We start from the raw sequence: 25,862 nt of genomic DNA, 5'->3' as shown, positions 1-25,862 counted from the left end.
CATGGACAACAGCGTGGAGATTGACTATGGGAGCAGGAGTTGGAATAGGTGGAAGAGGGCAAAGGGGAAAAAGTTGGGACAACTGTAACAGAATAACAATAAAAGTGATTTTAAAAATGTCCTTGGGTGAGGATAAATAAAAGTTGGCATTTAGACAAATATTTCCAGGAGAGAAGAGTGAATCATTTAGGTACAGTACATGGGAGGAAGTGTCCAGACAGAGGGCACATCGGTGGAGGGGGCTGTGCTATTTGAGCATGAAAAGTGTCATTCTAACAAGGGGAAGGGTAACTGTAATGTCAACTGTGATAAGAGCTGCAGAGAAAAACAAAATGGAGAAGGTGCCTGAAGACAGCTGAACTTCATCTCTTAAAAACAGTTATTTTTCAGGAACAACTGCAGTGGTAGGGTCACATGGAAAAAAGTGAAGTAGAGAGCCATGAAAATATGTGGAGCAAGTGGATTCAGGCAAATGGAAAGTTGTTAAGGTAGTGTCTGCCAAACTTCTTTATGTAGAGTCAAACTTCTTTTTTTAAAAAAAATTTATTATGTTTTATTGATTATGCCATTAAAGTTGTCCTATTCCCCCCTTCATTCCGCTCCACCCTGCACACCCCTCCCCCATCATTCACCCCTTTAGTTTATGTCCATGTGTCACAAGTTCTTTAGATTCTGTATTTCCCATAGTATTCTTGCCCTCCCCCTGCCTATTTTCTTCCCACTGCCTATGCTACTTATTCTCTGTACCTTCTCACCCCTTCTCCTCCTCCCACTCCCCTTTTGCTAACCTTCCATGTGATCTCCATTTCTATGGTTCCGCTCCCAATCTAGCTGTCCTCTTAGTTTGCTTTTGTTTTAGGTTTGGTTGTTAATAACTGTGAGTTTGCTGTCCTTTCACTGTTCATATTTTTATCTTCTTTTTCTTAGATAAGCCTCTTTAACATTTCATATAATAAGGGCTTGGAGATGATGAGCTCCTTGAATTTGACCTTATCTGAGAAGTACTTTGTCTTCCCTTCCATTCTAAATGAAAGCTTTGCTGGATAGAGCAATCTTGTATGTAGGTCTTTGGATTTCATGACTTGGAATACTTCTTTCCAGCCCCTTCTTGCCTGTAAGGTCTCTTTTGAGAAATCCGCTGACAGTCTGATGGGAACTCCGTTGTAGGTGACTGTCCCCTTGTCTCTTGCTGCTTCTAGAATTCTCTCCTTCATTTTAATCTTGGCTAATGTAATTATGATGTGCCTTGTTCCTTCTTGCATTGTAATTAAGTTATATAAAGATATATAACTATATCTCTCTATGAATAAATGTCTCATCTTATATGAAAAAATTTGGAGTATGTACTATTTTATTTATATTTAATGGCATTCATCAATATGTTGTTTGCACCAATTATTACTGTGGCGTTTTGCTAGTAAATTTCCATTTCCCTTATTTTTTCAATGTGTTTTCCTATATTTATTTTTAATCTTTTAAAATTTATTGATTTTAGGGAGAGGAAGGGAGGGAGACACACACATAATCATTGGCTTGTGGTTCCACTTATTTATGCATTCATTTGTGGATTCCTGTATGTGCCCTGACCAGGCATCAAACCTGCAATTTTGGCCTATCAGGATGATACTCTAACCAACTGAGCTACCTATGCTGAGCTCCATGTATTTTCACTGAAATAATTCTGTAAAGAAGAGTTTTTCTTTCTTTTCTATTTGTGTTTATTGAATTAGCTGGTTTTACCAATGTGTACTAGCTGATGGTTATTTTGTTTTTTGACATTATTATCCAATAGTGCCATCATTTTTCTTGCTCAAATTGTTCTAGCTTTGCTAATTAAACCATAATCAAATAGTTCCTGTGTACTTTGCTTTTTGGACATGTTCTTGTCATTTGTGTTTGCTTGTTTCCACCTCTTAAATTCGGGTTGCACAATGTGTTCCAGGCATATCTTATATTTTTCCAGATTCAGCTGCAGAAACAACCACTTCCCCAGGGAGGATGGCATTTGAGAATCAGGTTCTGACAGCTTATCAGAACTTTATATCCTACTTTCATGTGCATCCTGACATTTCTCTATTAAGAAAACACTTGAAACTTATATAATCTTATTAGTCAATATCACCACAATTATTTTAATTTAAAAAGACTCACACATATTGTTAGTGCTTTTAAATTTCCAAGTATTTGTAATTATAACTTTTCAAATGAAGGCTCAACACTATAGTTAAAAATGTCTAGATTTGGGCCCTGGCTGGTATAGCTCAGTGGATTGAGCACGTGGTTCGATTCCCAGTCAAGGTCACATGCCTGGGTTGCAGGCCAGTTCCCCGTTCCCGGCAGGGGACGCAGGAGAGGCAACCATACATTGATATTTCTCTCCCTCTCTCCTTCCCTTCCCCTCTAAAGATAAAGAAATAAAATCTTAAAAAAAATGTCTAGATTTGGGAACCATAATTCTGAGTTTCTGTCCAAAAATATTAACTAGAATTATGGCCAAGTGAAAATGTCTTAATCTCTTTGATCCTGTGTCCATGTCTGCAAAGTTACAATAATAATATCTGCCTGTGTTTGTGAAGATAATATTAAATTACATATATTTAAAACACCCTGCACATTTTATTGACAATATAATAGGTAGTCAATCATTATTTGTTTTGTGTTCTTAGTATAAATAACTTTATAGTAATCTATTATAGCCATTAATCCATGTTTATTATTTTCTCCACTGTTGGGCAATTCCATTATTCATAAATTTTTTTAGTTTATTTTTAAATGTAATGCAGAATACACATTGATTTGTTTCCTTTAGATGAATAACCACCGGCAGTATTTTGGGGCCAAAATTATAACTTTCCTCTATGTATCTGTGTGAAGCATTCTAGAATGGTCAAGGCAAAATTTTATTTCTCTGAACATTTCCCCCGATGACTGGTTTCATCATAATTTTTCCTACATTGACCACTTACATCTCCCCAAGATCTATATTTAATAGAGTTTTAATAAATCACAAGTTACCTTATTACTATTTATTTCATTACTATACACAAGGTGTTCCTCCTTCTGCTTGTTTACTATGTGTATACTCACCACTTTAAATATTAAAAACCTGCTTCCAACAAGTGGCTGAGTTTAACTGTACTAGATGGAAAAACTTGGAGTTTTTAAAAGTTTTAATTTATTTATTTACATTTCAATATCAAATATGCTAATACATTATAGATAAGAAAATAATCCATTGAAGTAATTAATGACCTAATATGAGCACCTCTTATGTGATCAGTACCACATAACTTTTCCAGTAATCCTGAAGCTCTGAAGATAAATAAGATGCAGTCTTTTCCTCACAGGAATAAACAGCCCAGAAGAGGAGTTGGAAGTAAAAACAAAAATTTACAATCCACTTTTACACTACAATGTTCAGTGGTAGAGCAATGGAGGATGAGACCCAATACTCTCAAGGAAATTTTCAGGAGAACCTTTAGAGAGGTGGAAATTCTTCTTATTGGTCTTTGAGAACAATTATTGCATTGTAGGAGGAAGAATTCTAGATAAAGACATACTCAAGGGCAGAGAGTAAAAAACTCAGAAACACTTACTACACAGAATCTATAGTATGTGGTTGGAGAATGAAGAGGCAACAGGAGTGGATATAAATTCAAATGATTAGTATAAGCAACCCAAAGTATTTGGATTTCTTATTAAAAGGAGAGAAAATATTTGTCAGTAAGGAAAGAATCATGATAGTAAAAATGGAGATGTATTAAAGGGGAACTAGGCAATGGAAGAAATCAGAAGACTTATCAAGAGTTAGGGTTAGAGAAAATACGGACATGAACTGAGACAGCATCAATGATACAAAAAAAAGAGGAACCTTATTTTAAGGTTATTTGGCTCACTTGCCAGGTATTGTCTTGTTTGCCTGGGTGTATCAAAACACTTTTATGCAGAGAAAAATAAAATAAAATAGAAATTCAATATAGGAATAATAGTGAGATTATTTTAAAATGCTGGATTCGAGAAATTTGAATGCTACTTAAAAATACTATTTTTCTTGGGTGAAATATAAAATGGTCAGATATCTGAGAAAAGTATAAATGTGTCTCTCACTCAGACTTTCTTAGATATCTTACAGTGGAAAAAAATGTTTTTTAACACTATATGCAGGAAAAGAGAAGTGAGCTGAAATTCAGAATGCCACTAATTACCCAAAGATATATGGAAGATATACCCAAAGATATAAGTTCCATATATATATGGAACTTATTATACATATATATACTTATTATATATATACTTATTATATACACACACACATATATATATAGTAGTAAGTTCTATATATATATATATTGGAGTTTAATAAGTTTATATATATATATATGTATATATATATAAACCTTAATATATATATTTTGGAGTTTTAATAAGTTTATATATATATATATATAAACTTTTTGTTTTCTTTCTCCCCTTCAGTACTTGGTTTCCTGAACAGGTTATAAGGTTCCATTCAATTATGAATTTCTATGATTCTGAAAGAACATGGTGCCAAAAACAGGCTTTCTCATCTCTTTAAAATTAATAAGTTATAGTCTATTTAACAGCCATTAGCAGAATGCCTACTTTTAAGGAAATAAAACAAAACACTTACAGGCTAACCACATAACCATTCCTCTGATACTGAAACTGCTCCCTACAAAGTCTCACCAAATTCTCCTCCATCTTTGGGTTGAATCTTCCAAATAATTTTTTCCACATTTCACTTGATCTTGGTATGTTATGTATTATAAAATCTTCTTACATTGAGTCACAATGTGATTTCATATAGCTTCTAAGTAGTTAAGATACTGTTAAAAATATATTTCTTTGATTTTCAAGTGCATTTAGTGTAAAACTTTTAAAATTCTTACAACTGTATTCCTTCAAACTCTATAAAACAAATCTACTCTCTTTTCTCTTTATGACTTTACTTCAATAATAAGAGTTAAATATAACATGTGCCCTGACCTTTTCAATTCCATATTTCTCTACCTAGTATGTTTTATCACTGTGTTGATTAACCCTGCAAAAATTTTAATATTTAAATATGTAATATTCACACCTACATATATTATGTTGTTTGGCCACTATGAATTAAAGTTGAATCCAATGCCTTAATCTTATCATACAAACTGTGTGCAGGTGGATAGATATAGAGATATTGACATATAGATATAGCTGTATATTAACTCATCATTAATATATATATATTATTAACAGCCTTGCACTTCTAACAAAGGTTTTTAATAGCAACAAAATCAAATACGTATCTTTAGGTCGGCTATAGATCTAAACAAAGAGACCCTATTCACTCACATGACATTAAATTCCATTAAGTGACTGGTTTAATTCCAAAAAACCAAAAAGCCTTGTCAGAAACAACATCACCACAAAGTGCAGAAACAAATGAAACAGGTTCCAGGTAAATACTTGCTTTTTTATGTGGTCCTTTAGTGACTGTTGGAGAAAGTATCTTTGTATATAAATAAGGACTTACCAGACTTGAGAAGTTTCTTTTTGTTGTCCTGTTATATTACAGCCTAAAACTATTAAGAAAGTTCTCTGTAACAATTTACTGTGTGAGTAAGAAATCTCTGAAGACATCTGGATTCCTCCTGGTTTTACCGTGATATCTCTAAATAATGCCCTCATTTGTAATTTTATATTTTAGGATACTCACCTCCTTTTATTTTACCCTTATATTTAATCTAATATGCTTCTGTTTTCTTGATTTTGGCCTAATGACCATGTTCTAAAATCCTTGAAAATACCATCCTTCCTCTCTCCAAGCCCCACAGGTAGTTAACAATGTACCTGTCTGTAGCATCAGTAAATATTTCTTATATGTTTTTATTTGAAAATTTATGGATACCGAGCAAATATTTTTCTCATAATCATTCTGGTCATTTCTTCTTTGGCTTCTGTGTTTCTCACACTGTATATCAGAAGATTTAGTATGGGCAGCAAAAGGGTGTAAAACATGGACAGGATTTTGGCTCTATCCTGTTGGTAGCGGGAGCTGGTTCCCAGGTAAGTAAATACTACTGTTCCATAGAAGAGAGTCACTACCGTTAAGTGGGAAGCACATGTGGAGAAAGCTTTATATATATTCCTTGTTGAGTGTGCCTTCAGGACAGTCCGGAGGATTCCCAGATAGGAACTAACCACTATCAGAAAGGTAGTCACTGATGTCGCTCCAGAGAGGGCTGAAAACAAAACCTCACTGTACTGGGTGTCAGAACAGGAAAGTTGAAACAGCAATGGAATATCACAAAAATAATGGTTGATGACGTTGGGCCCACAGAAAGACAAACTGAGCAAGCTACTCAGGTGAGTCAGGGAGTTAGCACAACCTAGTAGGTAGGAAGCAGTCACCAGGTAGATGCACAATGTGGGGGTCATGAGACCTCTGTAGTGAAGTGGGTGGCAAATGGCAACATAGCGGTCATATGCCATTGCAGCCAGAAGGAAGCATTCAGTGGTCAGGAGCATGCTGACGAGAGAATATTGAAGGAGGCAGCCGAGATAGGAGATGACCATCTGCCCTGTTATGTAGTTCACTAACATTTTAGGAATAAAGACTGAGGAATAGCAGAAATCTAAGAAAGCCAACTGGCAAAGAAAAAAGTACTTTGGAGAATGGAGCTGGGCACTAGCCAGAATGAGTACCATAACCCAGACGTTGCCCACCACAGTAATGAGATAGATTATGACGAACAGCACAAAGAGGACAGTATTCAGTTGTGGGCTGTCGGTCAAGCCCAGGAGGATGAATTCGGTGACCACGCTGGAGTTCCTGTTAGCCATTTATGTTACTCCTCTGCAAAGGGTCTGCAAAAGATAAGAGAAAAAAGAAAAATAATCAAAGATACAGCTTAAATATGTGAATTCAATTCATTAGTTTCTTTAGAAAACAGCATAGTTTTAAGCCAACAATAATAATCCACAATAAATCCATTTATCACAAGTATGAAAACTTAGCCTGATTCAAAAGTGTACTTGGCTCAAAGTTGCACCAGGAGATACAAGTTGGCATTATGCACCATAAAAGAGCCCCTCAAGAAATTAAAATACCCTTGGAGAGCCCTAATAGGAATGTTTGTTTAACAGACAGAGTTCAAGAGCAGGAGCCTGGATAACAGTATAGTCCAGATCCCAGAACACAAGACAAGAGCTTCATATTTCAAGGAACAGCATTCATTAACAAGCACTCAATATTTAATAGGTAAAATTCTGAGACATCTAGGAAAATTTTCTCTGTGACAGCTTTTTAACTTTGACAAAACAAACACACATGACAAATGCATTAAACAATAAAAACAATACATACATACATACATAAATATATGTCCAGTGTGTGTACACACATATATATAATATTTAATAAAATGTAATATATTATGTATAAAAATGAAAGGTGAAATTCAAGGGTGTCCAGAGAAGAGGGCAACAAAAATTAAATATTCTCTCTCATAAAAATATGGCTTATTTGTTAAAACTTGCTTGCTCCAGGAAGTCATTCTTTGCCTCTCTAAAAGATATTTAACACTTCATCATTTGATTTCCTGTAGCATTTTTTATCAAATGGCTATATTAGTCCATATGAAATTTTTTTCATTAAGATTTAATTAGAAAACTTTTCAATATATATTAATCCTTTCCATCAAAAAATCTGAAACCTAATTTTCAGGACAATGCATACGCTTTTGGCAAATTATATCACACATTGACCTAGCTTTTTATCCAGAAAAAGACAGATAATTAGATTAATTTTAGTTTTAGTCAGTCTTTATACATTACCCAAAATACATGAAAAGTAAGGTTCTGATGTCTAATGCATTTGGGGAATACTTGGTTAAATGATGCTTAAGGAAAGGTGTTTTTTTTTTTTTTTTTTGACTGTGGGACTAACAGGAAAATATAATATGCTACTATTCTTTGAAAATTTCCAAGGGGAGAAAGAAATAATACAGAACAATGTCTCATATTAACTTGATGATTGAATCTGTTTTAACTGAACACCTATGAAAATGGCATTCTGCAACCCATGCCTAGGGAACAATAGTTCCATGATATGGAATGAACAGTGAGAAGGACATGGGTTTGGATTTCTACCCTTCATGCTGATGTTTGTATTTAATAACAATTCAATTCAAACACTGCAAGTCATACTACAAAATAGTTTGGTGTCATTCCTTTTAGTGAAAATCCAGAGGTTAAAAAGAATGACTGGTCACTTTTCACCACATTAAGCTGTGGTTTAGAGTCTAAGGCTTAGTTTCCTAGCCTAAATTAGTTTCATCGATCAACCTCCCTCAAGAGGTAATTGTGAAAAATAAATAGGAAAATATGTAAGAACTGTCTGCCACACCATAGATCATCTCTAAGTAACTGCTGTGTATTCAAAGTAAAGCAAACAAAGAAGATAGAGACTGGACCATCTGTTCACCTATTGGACATATGGTTTTTGACTAAAATAGTTTTTTAGTTCTTTACTTTTTTGTTTAGTTTATTTGGTTAGTTTTGCTTTGACCTACTTTATTATTATTTTTTATTATTGTTCAAGTACAGTTATCTCCATTTTCCTCTCACCACTCCATCCCTGCCCGACTATCCCCACCTCCCACCCTCAATCCAATCCATCTTCAGCTTTGTCCGTGTGTCTTTCATACATGTTCATTGATGACCCTTCCTCTATTTTACCCCATTTTCCCTTTCCCTCTTCTCCTTTGATTACTGTAAGTTTGTTCTTTATTTCAATGTCTCTGGTTCTATTTTGCTTACTTGTTTGCTTTGTTGATTAGGTTCCACTTATAGGTGAGATCACAAGGTATTTGTCTTTCACTGCCTGGCTTATTTCCCTTAGCATAATACTCTCCAGTTCTATCCATTCTACCATGAAGGGTAAGAGCTCCTTCTTTCTTTCTTCTGCATAGAATTCCATTGTATGAATGTACCACAGTTTTTTGATCCCCTCATTTACTGGTGGGCACAAAATCTTTTTTTTTTACTTTGATGATGACTTTTTATTTCACTGATTCCATATTTGTTTCTTTAGTAATAATTTAATAAATAATAATTTATATCTGGACTGTATTCTATATGGTGTATTTATTTTGCTATAAAGTCTGCTATATACAATAAATTTTTGAGTCTAATAACTAGCTCTGATAATAGGGCCAAATAAATCTTTCTTCAGGTTTAGGAAAATTCAATGATTTGTAGTAATCAACCTTAGATGTTAAAGAATTCCTTTAAATAAATTCAGCTCTTGCAATTGGTATAATTATATGTACATAGATGTATGAAGCTTTAAATATAGAGAACTGAGGAAATAGGAAATATTGAATAAACCCTGTAATCATCTCAATACTTGGAATGTATTTGAGGCAGATTATTTTACTTCACATTCCATTCACAGCAAGTATTGAGAACTGTTGTTTTTAAAAAGCTTTCAGTAAACACATTTGTAACTTATCTGTTAGAACACTAAATATGACACCTACCTGGAGTGAGAGGAAACCTGAATTTTTCTATTACTCCCCTGACTTATGTTTATATTTGACTTACGGCCTTTGGAGGATGGAATCCCCAGTGATTCTGTGAACACTCAACTTCACTAAAACAGCTTAAGGGAAGCCTAGGGAAAGTAAGGCCCTGTGCTAACTTTCCAAATTGTACCAATTCATGTATTTGGCCTTTTCTCTGTTTTAGAGAAAATTGTTGATGTTCTTGTCTTGTATAGGGCTCTGCAAGGAAAAGTTGACCTATTAAAAATGAACTCTTCCAGTATTTAGAATTATATATGCATATTATCCATAATACATAATTTTTAATTTTAAAGAGTGCTATTTAATTTTATTTATTGATGACCATGTGCTTCTAAATACATTATTATTGGTAGCAATTATGGGAAATATATAATATTTTAATGTGAGACAACCCCAAAGAAGTAGAAGCAATTGTTAAATACAATTTGTGTGTTATTTTTACAAATTAGATGGCTTTTAATATTAGAGGTAATTCAGCCAGTTGTGACACTGAGATAAATATCAGTTTCAACATCTTTGTCATTATGTTGGCTGAACATAAAAGTAATTTTTAGAAATTACTTTTGGTTATAGTAACCAAAATACTATATTGGTTACCTGGAGAAAAGAATAAAAGATATAAAAGGGAATAAGTACAGGATGAAATAATAGGCTACATTTTAAAAGGGCAGAGAGGAAAATCACAATACATAGGTCACTAAGCTAAGTCAAGTGCATCCAAATGAACACACACAGATATAAAAGGAGGTAAAAATTTACAATTATTTTAAAATGAAGCAACCAAGAAAACAGACTAACATTCAGGAAATATTATAATTAGTTTTGTAAAGAAGAGTAATCCTTTTTCTTTGGCAATCAAATGTTAAGAAGGATCCTAGCTGGAATGGTTTCTATTTCTTAAATGCTTAAACATCTAGTATTTTCCAGGCATTTCACAATTGTTATCTCCAATCATTATGTGCTTTTATTTAATTAGTAAAACGTATTTAAATTATTTAATTAATTATTTAAATTAATTAAAATTATTTAATTAAATGTTTCTTTAAAACAATATTCTATTGAGACTTCCTCCAAGATGGAGGCATAGGTGGAAACACTGTGCCTTCTCCCACAACCAAGTCTGAATACAGCAAAGGTTTAGTAAAGAAAGATGCAGCCAAAGAACAGAAAATTGAACTATACGGAAGTCCGAAAACAACGAACTGTTCAACCAGATCAGTAACAGGGGCGGAGCCAGCAGTGGAGCAGGGACAGGCAGGAAAGATCCCCTGACCCCAGGCACCCAGGCACCTGGGGTAGCAGCCGGTGGACCCAGTGAGGGCACGGGGCCGCAGGCTGATGACGGTCACACATTCGTGCGCAGATAAACCAGCAGAGGAGTGAGCAGTGAGAGGGACTGTGCCACCCCCACCAGTGGACCCAGTGAGGGCGTAAGGCAGCGGCCGATCACAGTCCCACATTTGCGCGCAATGGGATGGGCCCTGCGGGCCCTGGTGGCGGGAGGCGGCAGAGGGGACCGCCATTGCTTTCCTTTGACCCCGCCCCCACATACAGCGTCACAACCCAGCGACTGGGTTGCGATGCCCTGGTGAACACCTAGGGCTCCGGTCCTCATGTGTAACAGGCACGAACAGTCTAAAATATGGCTCAAGACGAACTCAAAGTCCCAGAGCTGATAACTCTAAGCGAAAAAGAAATAGCCAACTTATCAGATGAACAGTTCAAAATACTGGTGATCAGGATGCTCACAGAACTGGTTGATTTTAGTCACAAATTAGAGGAACATATGAGGGCTAAACTAATTGAAAGGAAGAGAAATGCATGGGAAACCAATAGTGAAGGAAAGGAATGGGAGTCAAATCAAGGGGGTGAACGAGAAGGAAGGAAGAAATGACCAAATAGAAAAAAGTGAAGTTACAAGAATTCAAAAAATGAGGGGAGGCTTAGGAACCTCCAGGACATCTTTAAACGTTCCAATATCCGAATTATAGGGGTAACAGAAGGGAAAAAAAACAAGTGGAAAACTTATTTGAACAAATAATAAAGGAGAACTTCCCCAGTCTGGCAAAGGAAATAGACTTCCAGGAAATCCAGGAAGCTCAGAGAGTCCCAAAGAAGTTGGACCCAAGAAGGAACACATCAAGGCACATCATCATTACATTAGCCAAGATTAAAATGAAGGAGAGAATCCTAGAAGCAGCAAGAGATAAGGGGACAGTCACCTACAAAGGAGCTCCCATCAGACTGTCAGCGGATTTCTCAAAAGAGACCTTATAGGCAAGAAGGGGCTGGAAAGTATTCCAAGTCATGAAATCCAAAGACCTACATCCAAGATAAATAACTTGTGACACATGGACATGAACAACAAGGGGGAATGGTGAGGGAGGGGCATGCAGGGTGGAGGGGAGTGAAGGGGGAATGGGACAACTGTAATGGCATAATCTATAACATATATTTTAACAATCAATAAAATTTATTTTAAATATATCGATAAAATATATTTTTAACAATCTATAACATATATTTTAACAATCAATAAAATTTATTTTAAATATATCGATAAAATATATTTTTAACAATCAGTAAAATATATTTTAATAATCAATAAAATTTATTTTAAATATATTTTATTGATTATGCCATTACAGTTGTCCCATTCCCCCTTCACTCCCCTCCACCCTGCATGCCCCTCCCTCACCATTCCCCCTTGTTGTTCATGTCCATGTGTCTCAAGTTATTTTAGATTCTGTAATTCTCATAGTATTCCTGCCCTCCCCCCCATCTATTTTCTACCTACCATCTATGCTACTTATTCTCTGTACCTTCTCCCTTCTTCTCCTCCTCCCACTCCCCTGTTGCTAACCCTCCATGTGATCTCCATTTCTGTTTCCACTCCCGATCTAGCTGTCCTCTTAGTTTGCTTTTGTTTTAGGTGTGGTTGTTAATAACTGAGTTTGTTGTCCTTTCACTGTTAATTAAATATTTCAATTCATATGATTAATATTATAGGTGGCTCAGATGAATTTAAAAAATTCTCTAAATTTTCACTTCAGGAAGTGGTAGAACAATAATTTTGATACAATGCTTCTGAGGCCAATTTGACCGAGGACAACTGAAAATTGTCATTGAAGGTTCAGTTTATATAATCATTGTGCACTCAGCACAACACTAAATCTCAAATCTTAGGAATGCCAATTTGCTGTATTGGTGCGTGGGTTTCTTCTTAGTAAGTGTCAAACACCACCACCATGCAGATGGAGCCATGACCAACCCAGATGGTACCAGCAACTCATTTTCCTGATGAGCTAGACCAATTTCCAAATCACAAGCCCCAAGGCTACACGCATGAAATAAAAAATTGACACATATTTGATACAGATTTTTCTGAGAGTTCAGAAGAAAATTTTTTTCAGAAGTGAAACAGACCTCTACTGAGTCCTGATTTCTCCAGTGTTGAGGTTGAACAGTAACCAATTATATGTGAAAACTGAAGGAATTGGAGCTACAAGTACCATTCTCAATTCTTACCTGTGCACATGACAATTGATGGCATAGCATCTGATATTTTGTAGAAAAAGTTTTCATTTATTTATTGTTGACTAACTATACTTATCATTTAAGGACATTTTGAATCTTCTTGACCGAGCTTCATTTGCTTTCACAATATGAATATAGGGTATATTACTTTTTTCAATTTCTAGCCCACAGCTTCCCCACAACCTCCCTTTTCCTCAAAATTCTAGAAGGGAGAATTTATTTCTCATCATAGCATCTAGTTCCTGTATAATACTATAATGTATAAGCTTAAGATCAGTGTTTGAAAAAATCTAAACACTTTTTCCATTAAATAATTTTGTCTCCCACACATGCATACTTAATAAACAATCATTTTATCTGCATCCTGGGGGTGAGTCCCCTCTTCTATAGAGTGTATATTGTAAGAGAATTTATTAAAATTATAGTTTGATTTATTTTTCTGAGTTTTAATTGTCTTGATTGTATATTATTCCTTGTGTTTTATACCCAACGATATAAGATATTGAATGCTTTTGAAAAGTGTGAAGAACTATATAAACCATGTTTACTAATTACCATTATTATTATATTTGTATTTTATTCTTAAAATAAAAACTTTCATATAAATGCATTTGCATGAATGTTTTATACATAAATGTCAGATATATATAGCTTTATGGACTCCCAATTTCAAATAACATATTAAATGATCTTAGAAAACCATGAAAGGCTATATGACTGTTTTATGAGGTTCTCAGCATTGGTGGTGGTGATGTTATTTTTTCTTTTTTTTCTCTAATTCTTGTTCAAGTACAGTTTTCTGTCTTATATTCCCAGCCCTGCCCCCCCCATCTCCCCACCTCCCTCCCACTTCTGCCCCCCCACCTTAGTTATTGTCCATGTGTCCTTTATACTTGTTCATGTGAGTCCATCCCCTTTGCCCCTGTGATTCTCTACCTTCTCCCCTCTGGTCCCTGTCAGCCTGTTCCGTATTTGAGTGTCTTTGGTCATATTTTGCTTGCTTGTTTGTTTTGTTGTTTAGATTCCTGTTAATGGTGAGATCATATGGTATTTGTCTTTCGCCACCTGGCTTATTTCGCTCAGCATAATGCTTTCCAGTTCCATCCATGATGTTGCAAATGGTAGGAGCTCTTTCTTCCTTTCTGCAGCATAGAATTCCATTGTGTAAATGTACCATAGCTTCTTGAACAAATAAATAAATTTGGCAAAACAGCAGGATACAAAGTCAATATCCAGAAATCAAAGGCATTTTTGTACACCAAAAATGAAATAGCAGAAGCAGAAACCAAGAAAAAATCCCATTCGATATAGCAAAAACAAAAATAAAATATCTGGGAATAAACCTAACCTAGGAGGTAAAAGACCTGTATGCAGAAAACTATACAACACTAAAGAAAGAAATCAAGGATGACACAAACAAATGGAAACATATACGGTGTTCATGGATTGGAAGAATTAACATCATCAAAATGGCCATACTACCCAAAGCAATTTACAGATTCAATGCAATTCCTATTAAAGTACCAATGGCATATTTCACAGACATAGAACAAACCCTTCAAAAATTTATGTGGAATCATAAAAGACCCTGAATAGCAGCTGTAATTTTGAGAAAGAAGAACAAAGTAGGAGGGGTCACAATACCTGATATCAAACTGTATTACAAGGCCACTGTAAACAAAACAGCCTGGTAGTGGCATAAAAACAGGCACATAGACCAATGGAACAGAACAGAGAGCTCAGAAATAAACCCAACTCTCTACAGTCAATTAATATTCAACAAAGGGGGCAGTAACATAAAATGGAGTAAAGACAGCCTTTTCAACAAATGGTGTTGGGAGAACTGGACAGCTACATGCAAAAAAATGAAACTTGAGCACCATCTTACACCATACACCCAAATAAATTCAAGGTGGATAAAAGACTTAAATATAAGCCTTGACACCATTAAAGCCCTAAAGGAGAGCATTGGCAGGAAAATCTCAGATATTCCACACAGCAATATTTTTACGAATAGGTCTCCTAGAGCAAGGGACATTCAGGAAAGAATAAACAAATGGGATCTCATCAAAATTAAAACTTCTGCATGGCTAAGGAAAACAGTATTTTTTCATTCTAAGAGGCAAAGTTTTATATGAATTTCTTTGCATAATTTTCTGTTATACAATACATGTTTTTGCTTGCTCCCTTCACAGATATTGGAGCCATTCGTTTATTTGATTTTGGCTGTCACTGAGAGAAAATAATTTTAATCTAGCTGCTATGTAAATACATGAGTTAATATTTATAGAGCATTCATTCAGCTGTCCCACTGTGCTGCTTAGCTTATTGGACTGTAGTTACTTTAGTATTTAAAGCAAATCCCCCAAATTAAACTTAATTTTATTTGTAAATGAAGATGTCCTCTAGTATACCAGATTTCTTTTACAGATAGGACATTTTACAGAAAGTTAAGGAAAGAAGATCACCATGAGTGATCAATAATTATGAACTGACTTTACCATTATGTACCTGCATGTACAGCTTGAATCAAAGGGAAAACAACTGGTTTCACATATTTCCTTTCTCTAGAATACCCTCAGGAAATTTTTGTTTAATGTCTAAAGAATATTCTTAAAGACATTTTTTAAGATATTGGAAAATCCTTAAAGCAAAGGAGGAAATTAGTCTGATTATTAATGATTCCCTCATTATCATGAAGGCATCCTTTCTAAAATTCTTCAGGGTAAGATTTACCTGAGAATTAGTGGCCTTTTCATGTGAAATGGTAACATGGTGGTGTTCCAGCCTGTTCAGTTTCATGTGTGGGTATATAAAATGGGTCCAGGAACAGGGAAATGGTTCAGACCAGCAATCTCCAACTTTTTTGGCACCAGGGACAAGTTTCATGGAAGACAATTTTTCCACAGGCCAAGGTTGGGGTGGGAGGGAGACAGGAGGCAAAACTCAGGTGGCGAAGCCAGAGGCATCCAGGGACCAGAAGTGGGGAGATTTGGGACCACTGATTTAGACTAACTACTGTGAGAGTGGAGGTAATCTAGAACTAAGTTATTATTCTGGAGTGTCATGCAGTGTTTAGATTTCTTTTGAACAGTATTTGACTGAAAGAGTACAGGCTAATTTCAAGGTCATGCATCTGTCAGTTTTGTTGAACAACTCAATGTGATATGTTTTGTTTGAAATGTATTTTATTTGTTTTCTGTGCAACAAAGAGACCAAGTTAAAATACATTTTATTATTTATAAATTGTGTTTGTATCTCTCTATTTTTGTGTTTTGTGTCTAGATATCTTTATTTTAAAAAATATTTTATTTATTTATTTATTTAGAGAGAGGGGAAGGGAAGGAGAAAGAGTGGGAGAGAAACATCAGTGTGTGGTTGCCTCTCATGTGTCCCCTGCTGGGGACCTGGCCTGCAACCCAGGCATGTGCCCTGACTGGGAATCGAACTGGTGACCCTTTGCATCACAGGCCCATGCTCATTCCACTGAGCTATACCAGCCAGGTAGATATCTTTAAAATATGTTTATTTCTACCCATATGCAAGAATTAAAACATCAACAATTGTCCAGACATAACTAACTTAGATCTTCACATGGTTTTTAGGTTAGTTTACACAATAACCAAGTATATGTAACATGTAATTCTTCTCAGCCTTTTTCTTCCACTGTAAAACAGAGACTTCCAATTGACTAAACCCAGAGGAAATCCAAGTTTTGGGATCCAAGTTTTAATACATTCATATAGATATCATTATCAAAAGCACTTGTTTGTATATTATTTTAGGGCACATACGGTATAAAGTTAAAAAGGAAAACATTTCATTTCTAGAGCCCTTTTCACAGCATCCTTCACCTCCTTGTTTCTCAGGCTATAAATCAATGGGTTTAACATAGGAATTACAAGGGTATAAAAAACAGATACCACCTTTTCTTGTTCTAAGGAATATTGGGAGCTTGGTTGAATGTAACTGAAGCTTATAGAGCCGTAGAATAAAGTCACAGCTGTGAGGTGTGACGCACACGTGGAGAAGGCTCTGTGTCTCCCTGCTGCCGAGCGGATCCTCAGGATAGCAGCGACGATGAAGATGTAGGAGACCATCACAATCAAGAAAGTGATCATGGCAATAACGCCAGAGAAGATTAACAGCAACAATTCATTCACAGATGTATCAGAACATGAGAGCTTCAACAGCGGGGGAAGGTCGCAGAAGAAGTGATGGATGACATTGGGCCCACAGAAAAACAATTTCACCAAGCCAATTGTGTGTGTCAGCGAGTTGATTAAACCTCCTACACATGAGCCAACGACCAGGGCAACACAAACTATTTTCGTCATAGCCACTGTGTAAAGTAAGGGGTTCACAATGGCCATGTAGCGGTCATACGCCATTGCTGCCAGCAAGAAGCCCTCAGTGGTAAGGAGTGACACGAAAAAAAAATATTGCACAATGCATGCAGAAAAAGAAATTGTATCCCACTCAACAAAGAAGTTCAGCAGCATTTGGGGTGCAAAGACTGAGGAATAGCAGGCATCAACAAATGACAGGCAGCTTAGGAAATGATACATGGGTGTTTGAAGTTTGGGAGTTATGTGGATTAGAATGAGCATTCCTAGATTTCCCACCAAAGAAACTGTATAGATGAGCAGAAACAGCACAAAGAGGAACACTTTTAGTTCAGCACGATCTGTCAGCCCCAAAAGGATAAACTCAGTAACCACTGTCAAATTAACATCAGCCATGTGCTGTTTTTCCTGGAACCTGTTAATGATAAGAAGATGGGAATACATAGAGAAATAATCATTCTGCACCATGGAGACTACTTATAATCCCTAACCAGCTTGTCTGGCTTGAGTTCTTGACTTCTCTGCTCTGGTTGTTTTATCTATAAAATTAGAAAATTTTAGCTAGAAAGTCTCTAGTCTTTTTAAGCAGTGTTTATTTGCCTGTTCTGTAAGAAAATTCCATGATGAAAAATGAAAACATAAATGTTTCAGCTTCAGGGTGCATTTAAAATGCTGGTTTTAATGTGAAGTGGGGAAAATGAGTAAATTTTATTTTAAAATATATAAAGAAATCCAGTTTAGAAAGCACACTATTCAAAGTTAAAATTTTAATCTGTGTTACCGTAAAACTCTTTTGAACTCCCTATTTTGGATTTAAAAGTACTTGATGTCAAATATATCAAGATGGAAGAATAAACTGTACTGTGGCATTTGAAGCAAGATAGTCCACCTATGCCTTTCTGTTTTGTTGATACTCCACATTTTTTAAACTTGATGTAATAAAAGGCAGAGTCCTGACTTCCACTATCTCTGAGTCACCCTTAGAAAATAGCCAGAGGCACTGGCTTTGGAGAAGACTGCCCACTGGGAAAAGGGAGAGGGCACTCTGAGCTGGGACATGAAGCATAGCAGATAACAAGAGTTCATAATTGTTCTTTAATATCCAATAGAAATATCACTCGGAAACTCAGGAAACAGAGTCTAAGCTTTTTCTGAGAAAAAGCAGAGAAAACCCATGAAATAAAGTAAATCTTTAAAACATATAGGTACTTCCTCATTATATTTTTATGTTGCAATCCATTTCCTAAAATATGCAATGTCTTTCCTACTGAGTCATTATAAATTTGTTGAATTTTATTTCATTTTATCTGAATAACTTAACTATATTTTCACATTTATATCAAAGTAGAAATAAATACTTTATGGTAGCTTTACCTCCATGAAATAAAAAATGATGATTTTGGTGGCTTCATTTTTTTACTTATGAGACATAGACACTACTTTTGAGGACAGTAAGCAAAACTCATAAAAGAACCGGTTGCCAGATTACCACAATAATAACAAATGAACAGGTGACTATGTTAGACTTAATTGCTGGCAGGTGAGTAATCCCCAAGGAAATATGTAGTTATGTTGGATTCCAATTAATCCCTTTAGTGTAGGGGGCCAGTTTGTTTTGGTCTAGCAAATGTGACTCAGCTCTGTATGGAAAACCTACAGAAGCGAAGTGGTAGGCAGGAGCCAGACCTTCAAACTGAGTTTTCCATGGGAATCGGGCCTAGAAAATACATACAGATTTTTATGGCTTGCTCTTGCTAAAACTCCATCACCCTGGTCTAAAGCAACAAATGTGTATTGTCTGACTTCAAGGTAATCTCCAAAGCCTGTATGAGTTTTCCCAAAGACAGAGCTAATCAGCTCATCGCCATTCCCTTCTGCGTGTTATTTTCATCTTGATTGTACCTAAAATGTAGGTAATAATATTCTATGTAATAGATAATAAATCTTTCTCTGTTGTAAGGCCTGAGGAAAACAATAGAAGCCTGTCTAGGCAAGGGTCGAGGCACTCTCCTGTTGAGGGAGTGGCCGAGGCACCCAAAGGCACTCTCCCCTTGAGAGAGTAGCCGTACCTGTTCCCCTTTTCTCCACACAGGATTGTTGTCGCCTGTGCATTGATTATCATTGTCAGCCATAACAGGTGGACTCTGCTGGCTGGAGTCCACCACACTTCAGGAAAGGTTACTTAAAATTGAATTAAAACATTGTTTTTCCATGATTCCATTAGAAGTTGCATAACAATTTTGATGTTAATGTATAAAGTGAAATAGTGTAGGATGAGGAGTAGGAATAAATGGCCAAATTACAAGTTGCTCCCACTCCTGGTCATTTGAAGTGTTTATCAGATTAAAAGCTGAGCATCATCTTTCTTTCCCATCTTTTTTTTTGGTATTTTAACTGATTTGCAAGATGTATGTGTGAATGGATATTCAAATAAGTTAAAAGAACTCACCAATGGAAGAAAAAGTATCCAGCACCTTAGCTCATGTAAAAACCTTGTGATCTCTCATCCCCATGGTTTGTTTCTAATACATTACCTCCAAAACAAAGACAAAAACAAAGCACGAAACAACAGTTCAATGTATCTGATGTTCACAGTCATTCAGAAATTAAGTGAGTAATAGAAGTTGTAGGTAGCAGAATTGAGATTCCAGCTTCTTCTTTTATATATATGAGAACCAAAGGCATAACCTCCAGGGTGAGAAAGCAAGCATAAGTTGGTCAAAATACAATCATCTCAGAAAGTAGATTTGGATAACACATTCAGTTCTGTATTTACCTTAGTCTAAGGGGAGTAGGGTCCCTGGAGTTAACCTTTTGATTAAACAGATATGTTGAATGTGTTCTTCTGTGCTTCTTGAGGGATTTAAGAAAATCTCAAGAATTTAATGACTCCCTTAAGACATTTAATTTCTTGAATGTAATGACCCATAGAAGAAAATATGGGGCAAGGGTAAGTAAAAAACAGACTATAAGGTCTCTGAAAAATGCAATAGAATTAGTAGTGGTGCCTGCTTTGTGTCTTAGAAAGGGAAGCTTTTCAGAACACATGATCTGGGCTGCATTGTCAGAAACACACACACCATGCAAGCAAAACCAAAGCCCAAACATGCATAGCATTTCCAGTAGTGGAGCAAAACCTGATCAAAGCAATGCTATTCCAGTATTCCCTTGCATTTTGAGAATGGCAGAAAAGAGAATGAAATGCATTGCTTCCATAAGACTGACTTGACTGAACCTGGATGTCTATCTCTTCAATTTTTACTTCTTCACTCTAGCACGTCCTTGCTGAGAGAGCATTTTGGGATTTTTGCCTTTACCCTAAAATTAATTATGAGGGGTTCAGGTAGCAATATTTCACACTGTTCTCTTACATTCTTTATTTTTTATTCTAAAAAATAAAATTTTCCCTTAAATCCAAATTTCCTAAATCCCCAAATTATAAGCAAATGAGGCAGGTGATAGAAGTATGAATTAGTTTATATTCTAAGCATACGTTAGGTCAAATTATGATATTATTTTAAAAGGCCTACAGTATTTCAAGTATCTGGTGCATTGTGTTTCTTTTAGAACATATAATTCATTCCCAGCCTATATATAAAGAATTATATAGGAAATATACATAATTAATATAAAGAGATTAAATGCTCAGACCAATATTTATTTTCTCCTAGAAAATTATAAATTAAGTACAAAAAATTACATAAAAACAAAGTATGTAAAAACTCAGTTGAAAAGAAAACAGCAAATAATTACATTCAAGAAAGTAAATATCAGGTCCTTTATCCATTATAGGTCTATAATTTCTTTGAAGTGCGTGCAATACCATGTTTAAAAGCATATTTTTAGAAAATGTCTTTCTGTCACTCATTAGATACCCAAATATGTCCCCAAACTAAGACCTAATGACTTTACTAGCAACAAAACTGATGTTAAATAAAACTGATATTGAATAAAAGTATCATATTTAGAATACTTATAGTTCTGTAATTGAATTTTACATATCAGAATTTTTATCAGCATTATTTAAAAATAATTGGCATATATTGGTTAATATGCATCCCTCACATTGCAGGGTCATTTACAATAGCCAAGACCCGGAAACATCCCGAGTGCCCATCAGGAGATGAGCAGCGGAAAAGCCATGGTACATTTACGCAATGGGCTACTACTACTCAGGTACAAGAAAAAAGGGAACCTTACTTTTTGCCACAGTCTGGATGGACCTGGAGAGCATTATGCTAAGCAAAGTAAGTCAGTCTGAGAAAGACAAATGCCATCCGATTGAAGCAGAAAAGACACGGGCATTTCTGCTGCCTCTTAAACCCAATGAGCAGACACAGGAATTGAACCTTTACCAGCACTTTATTCAGATGCCCGGGGATCTGAGAAGAAAGCAGGTTCACATCCTAAAACAAACTGTCTTACATTTTCTTTCCAGGGCAACGTTGTTTTACAACAGGGAATAAACAAAGTGCAGTGAGGGGTTTTGACATTCAGGGAGAATAGGTGGAAGAAACTGCAGCATTCTCTTCCTGGGCAGTTAGCTGTTCCCAGGGGCAGGTGGTTGTCTGTCCCTCCCTGGAATACGATGACCTGGTGCCTCCACTTGTTCCCAGATGATGGTCTTTAATGGTACCTCAGGAGCTTGGCGGTCCCTCCCAGGAACCAGAATGGGCCTTAACTGCAGTTTCTGAAACAAAAGCTTTAACATATGCATTACACTCATGAACTATTTACCTTAAACTAAAAGGTTCCAACTCTTGAGTCTTCTATCATGACCTCACTCAACATGTGGAATCTAATGAACAAAATAATTTACTCATACGTTTTTAAAGGTGGGTGAAATGGTGCAGGCACTTTGGAGAACTGCTTGCCATTCAGCTGAATTGATGCCCGGCTTATGTTTCAGGACGTCTACTTAGAGATGAGTGTGTCTGTCCACAAACATACAGAAACAAAAATGCTCTTTATTGAGGCCAATTTTTTTTAGACTGTATGTGCTGCCTAGGATCTTGTTATAATTTCAAATACAGGTGGTTACTGTGAATATTCCTGTCTTGCTCTCAAAATCAATCATGGGTGTGGTAATGCTGGATGTATTATTAACAATAACTGTAATTTTAGCTTATATTTATATTCTATAAATATTTTGCTAAGTTTTTATCACTATTAGGTATTAAAAATTATATATATTTTACATATTTTCTGCATCTCATGATAATTATATTCTTTTTCCTTTGTTAGGTCAGTTAAAACTATAATCTATTCCTAGAATAAGAATATTCTAGGAATAGAATTTCCCTCTTTATACTTACAAATATTTTCTCTAGAATTTTGGCTTTTCTGGTATAAGATACACTAACCTGTAATTATCTCTCTTTGTAATGTCCTTTTCAGGTTTTGAGATGAGTGTTTCAGCAGTTCCATAAAATCAGTTTTTCTTTTCCTTTCTTTCATCTCTGAAAGAATCTTAAATGATATTTCTTATTGCCTACGGAGCAGGAAAACATCACCAGAGAAACATATAAACCTGGTGTTTTCTTTTAGGATATGCTTTATCATTATAAATTCAGTATTTCAAACATGTTTAGGAATATTTAGATATTCTTGCTTGTACTTGTTTTGATAACTCTTGTTTCTCAAGTAGCTTTTTATGTCAGCTAAGATCTCATTTTATAAACTTTTTAAAATGGTTTTTAATTTTTTTTTTATTTTTAGAGAGGGGAAGGGAGGGAGAAAGAGAGGGAGAAAAATATCAATGTGTGATTGCCTCTCATATGGCCCCCACTGGGGACCTGGCCTGCAACCCAGGCATGTGCCCTGACTGGGAATGAAACCTGCAACCCTCTGGTTCACAGGCCTGTGCTCAATCCATTGAGTTATACCAGCCAGGCTAAACTTTTTAATGGTGATAGAAAGTCTAATGGTATTTTCCTTTTCATTATGGTATTAGTAATTTGTTTTTACTCATTTTTTTCTGATCCATTTTGCTATAGTTTCATCACTTATAATTCTTTTAAAAGAATTACTTTATTGATTTTTCTTGTTATTTAATTTCTAATTTATATGTTCTATTTTTATTTGTTTTCTTTCTTCTTTATTCAATTTGATTTATTTTAAAAATTTTCCATATTGGTTTTTTGAAGCACAGTTTATTTGTGAATATGTTTATGTATTTCCAAACTTACAAAGATTGATTGCTTAGCTTTTCTTATTTAAATTTACTGCGATCAAAATAATAACTAAACAAATATACTGTGATCAGAGAAAGAAATTTATAACACTACAATAGTCAAGTTTTAATGTTTCATATGCATTTAGAGAATGAGTATTCTGTAGTGTGGCGCGGCAGTCCATGTACTTCGACCAGGTCAGTTAAAGTGCTCATGCTGTGATTTTATTTTTATTGGCTTGAGCGTTCAATTATTCAGAGAACCTTTTTAAAATCTCCAGCTAGATCTATAAAATTTATTATCTCACTTTCATCAGCGTTCTAAAAGTATTTTAAAGCAAATTAATAGGTAGATATAAATTTAGAATCGCTTTTAACACTAAGAATTATCCTTTTTAAAAATGATAATAATTTTCCTTCATGTTTTTTTTCTTCTTTTTTAAATACTGCATAGAGGTTTTTTTATTTTTTAATTTTCACATAGTGTATCTCTTATTTTTTTACTGTTGTTCAAACACAGTTGTCTCCACTTTCCCCTACCCTCAATCCTACCCTCCTTTGGTTTTGTCCATGGGTCTTTTATACATGTCCTTGACGACCCTTTTCTTCTTTCCCTCATTGTCCCCTTCTCCCAACCCTTCTGGTTATTATCAGTTTGTTCTTTATTTTAATGTCTAATCAACAAAACAAGCAAGCAAAATATAATCCCCATCATGTTTGATTTTTCAAATGTGAACCAGTGACACCAGCTTTCCCTAAGTAACTGTTTCTTTCTTTTCACTTGCTATCTGCCTGTGTCCTTGTATCTCTTATAAACAGTACATACTGGCTGTCCGTTTAGGCCATTTGCCCCCACCCTGCTGCAGGGCATATTTGACAAAGTCTAGAGACGTTTTTGATTGTCCTCAATGGGGAGGAGAGATGTTGCTGACATCTTGTGTTAACCTACAAGGAACAGAATGCCCACATCACAAACATTCTCTAAATCTAAAACGGCATAGTGACAAGATTAATAAACCTTGACTGAGTTTGCTGATCTTTGTTTTTATATGTAATGATTGGCAGACCTGATTGTTCATGGAACATCTCTCTGTTAGGTTTATGTTTTTCCTTCTGACCTTTATTCCTTCCTTACAGTGTACTATTAAGTTTATCAAGATGTCACTATTAAATTTGGTCTCAGCCTTTTATCTAGGTATTTGGTTAAATCTTTCATTGCTTGGAAGATAAATTTAAATATATCTTTTTCTTGTTAGAGTTTTTATAAAGACGATCCAAGATAGCAGCAGAGTAGGTGTAAGTTATACTCACCTCTTTCCAGAACTAAACTAGAATTAAAACTAAAATACAGAAAGGTCAACCTGAAAAACCAACTGAAATCTAGCTGAATGGTATCTTTCTAAAAATAGTAATTTACCACACCTAACACTGGAAAAAATTTTCAATACTTTATTCTTTTCTATTATTTTTGTCATTTTCATCCTATATTTTGCTTCACTCAGTTAAAATTCCCTTAGAAAATCAATTTTGGTGTGGCTTTAATCAGTAAATACCTTTGAATTTATTTTTTACTATATTTGACATATAATATTAGTGTTACATCCATAACATAGTGATTAAATATTTATATACTGCAATAAGTCTAGTACCCATCTATCAACATTCATTGTTATTATATTACTGACTTTCTTCCTTATGCTGCACTTCATATCCCATGCCTTACTTTATAACTTGAAGTTTATACTTCTTAGTCAGTCAATATTTTAAATATGTTTGCATATTTACTTTTGTGAATATTTTTCTTCATTATATTCTATATTTACATTGGGATAGTTTATTTACACTTAAAACTCTTTTTGCTATTTCTTACTATATAGTCAGAAAGATTCTTCCAGCTTTTGCTTGTTGATAATATCTTTATTTTTCCTGCTATTTTAAAAGATTTCCCCCCTGAAAATAGAATTTTCAACATTTACTCTTTTTCCTTTCATACTTTAAAAATGTCAATTCATTTGCCCCACATTTTATAATGTCTTGGAAAAACTGACCCTACATCTTACTGTTGTTTTTTTTGACAATGAAGCATCTGTATGTGGATTTTTCTGCATTTGTTGACTTTGGGTATTTTGCCTTTCTTGAATATATTTGTTGAAGAATTATCAGTTTTGAAAAAAAAATTAGCCTTTTTGTCTTAAAATATTCATTGTATCTATTCTC

General features: G+C 35.0%; 2 protein-coding genes across 2 annotated transcripts; both read right to left on the bottom strand.

Moving 5' to 3' along the window:
• Positions 1-5,901: 5,901 nt before the first annotated feature.
• Positions 5,902-6,846, bottom strand: LOC118993959 (olfactory receptor 1052-like). Its single transcript, XM_037056479.1, has one exon. It carries the CDS (start codon positions 6,844-6,846, stop codon positions 5,902-5,904), a length of 945 nt encoding a protein of 314 aa, XP_036912374.1.
• Positions 6,847-16,930: 10,084 nt separating this feature from the next.
• On the bottom strand, positions 16,931-17,869 carry LOC118993958 (olfactory receptor 1052-like). Its single transcript, XM_037056478.1, has one exon. It carries the CDS (start codon positions 17,867-17,869, stop codon positions 16,931-16,933), a length of 939 nt encoding a protein of 312 aa, XP_036912373.1.
• Positions 17,870-25,862: the final 7,993 nt, after the last annotated feature.

The sequence above is a fragment of the Sturnira hondurensis genome, unplaced genomic scaffold (assembly GCF_014824575.4).
Source record: "Sturnira hondurensis isolate 20B ecotype Veracruz unplaced genomic scaffold, ASM1482457v3 Scaffold0008964, whole genome shotgun sequence".
In the NCBI taxonomy this organism is placed as follows: Eukaryota; Metazoa; Chordata; class Mammalia; order Chiroptera; family Phyllostomidae; genus Sturnira; species Sturnira hondurensis.
Note: the sequence above shows the minus strand (reverse complement) of the source record. Positions and strands in the feature narration are given on the sequence as shown.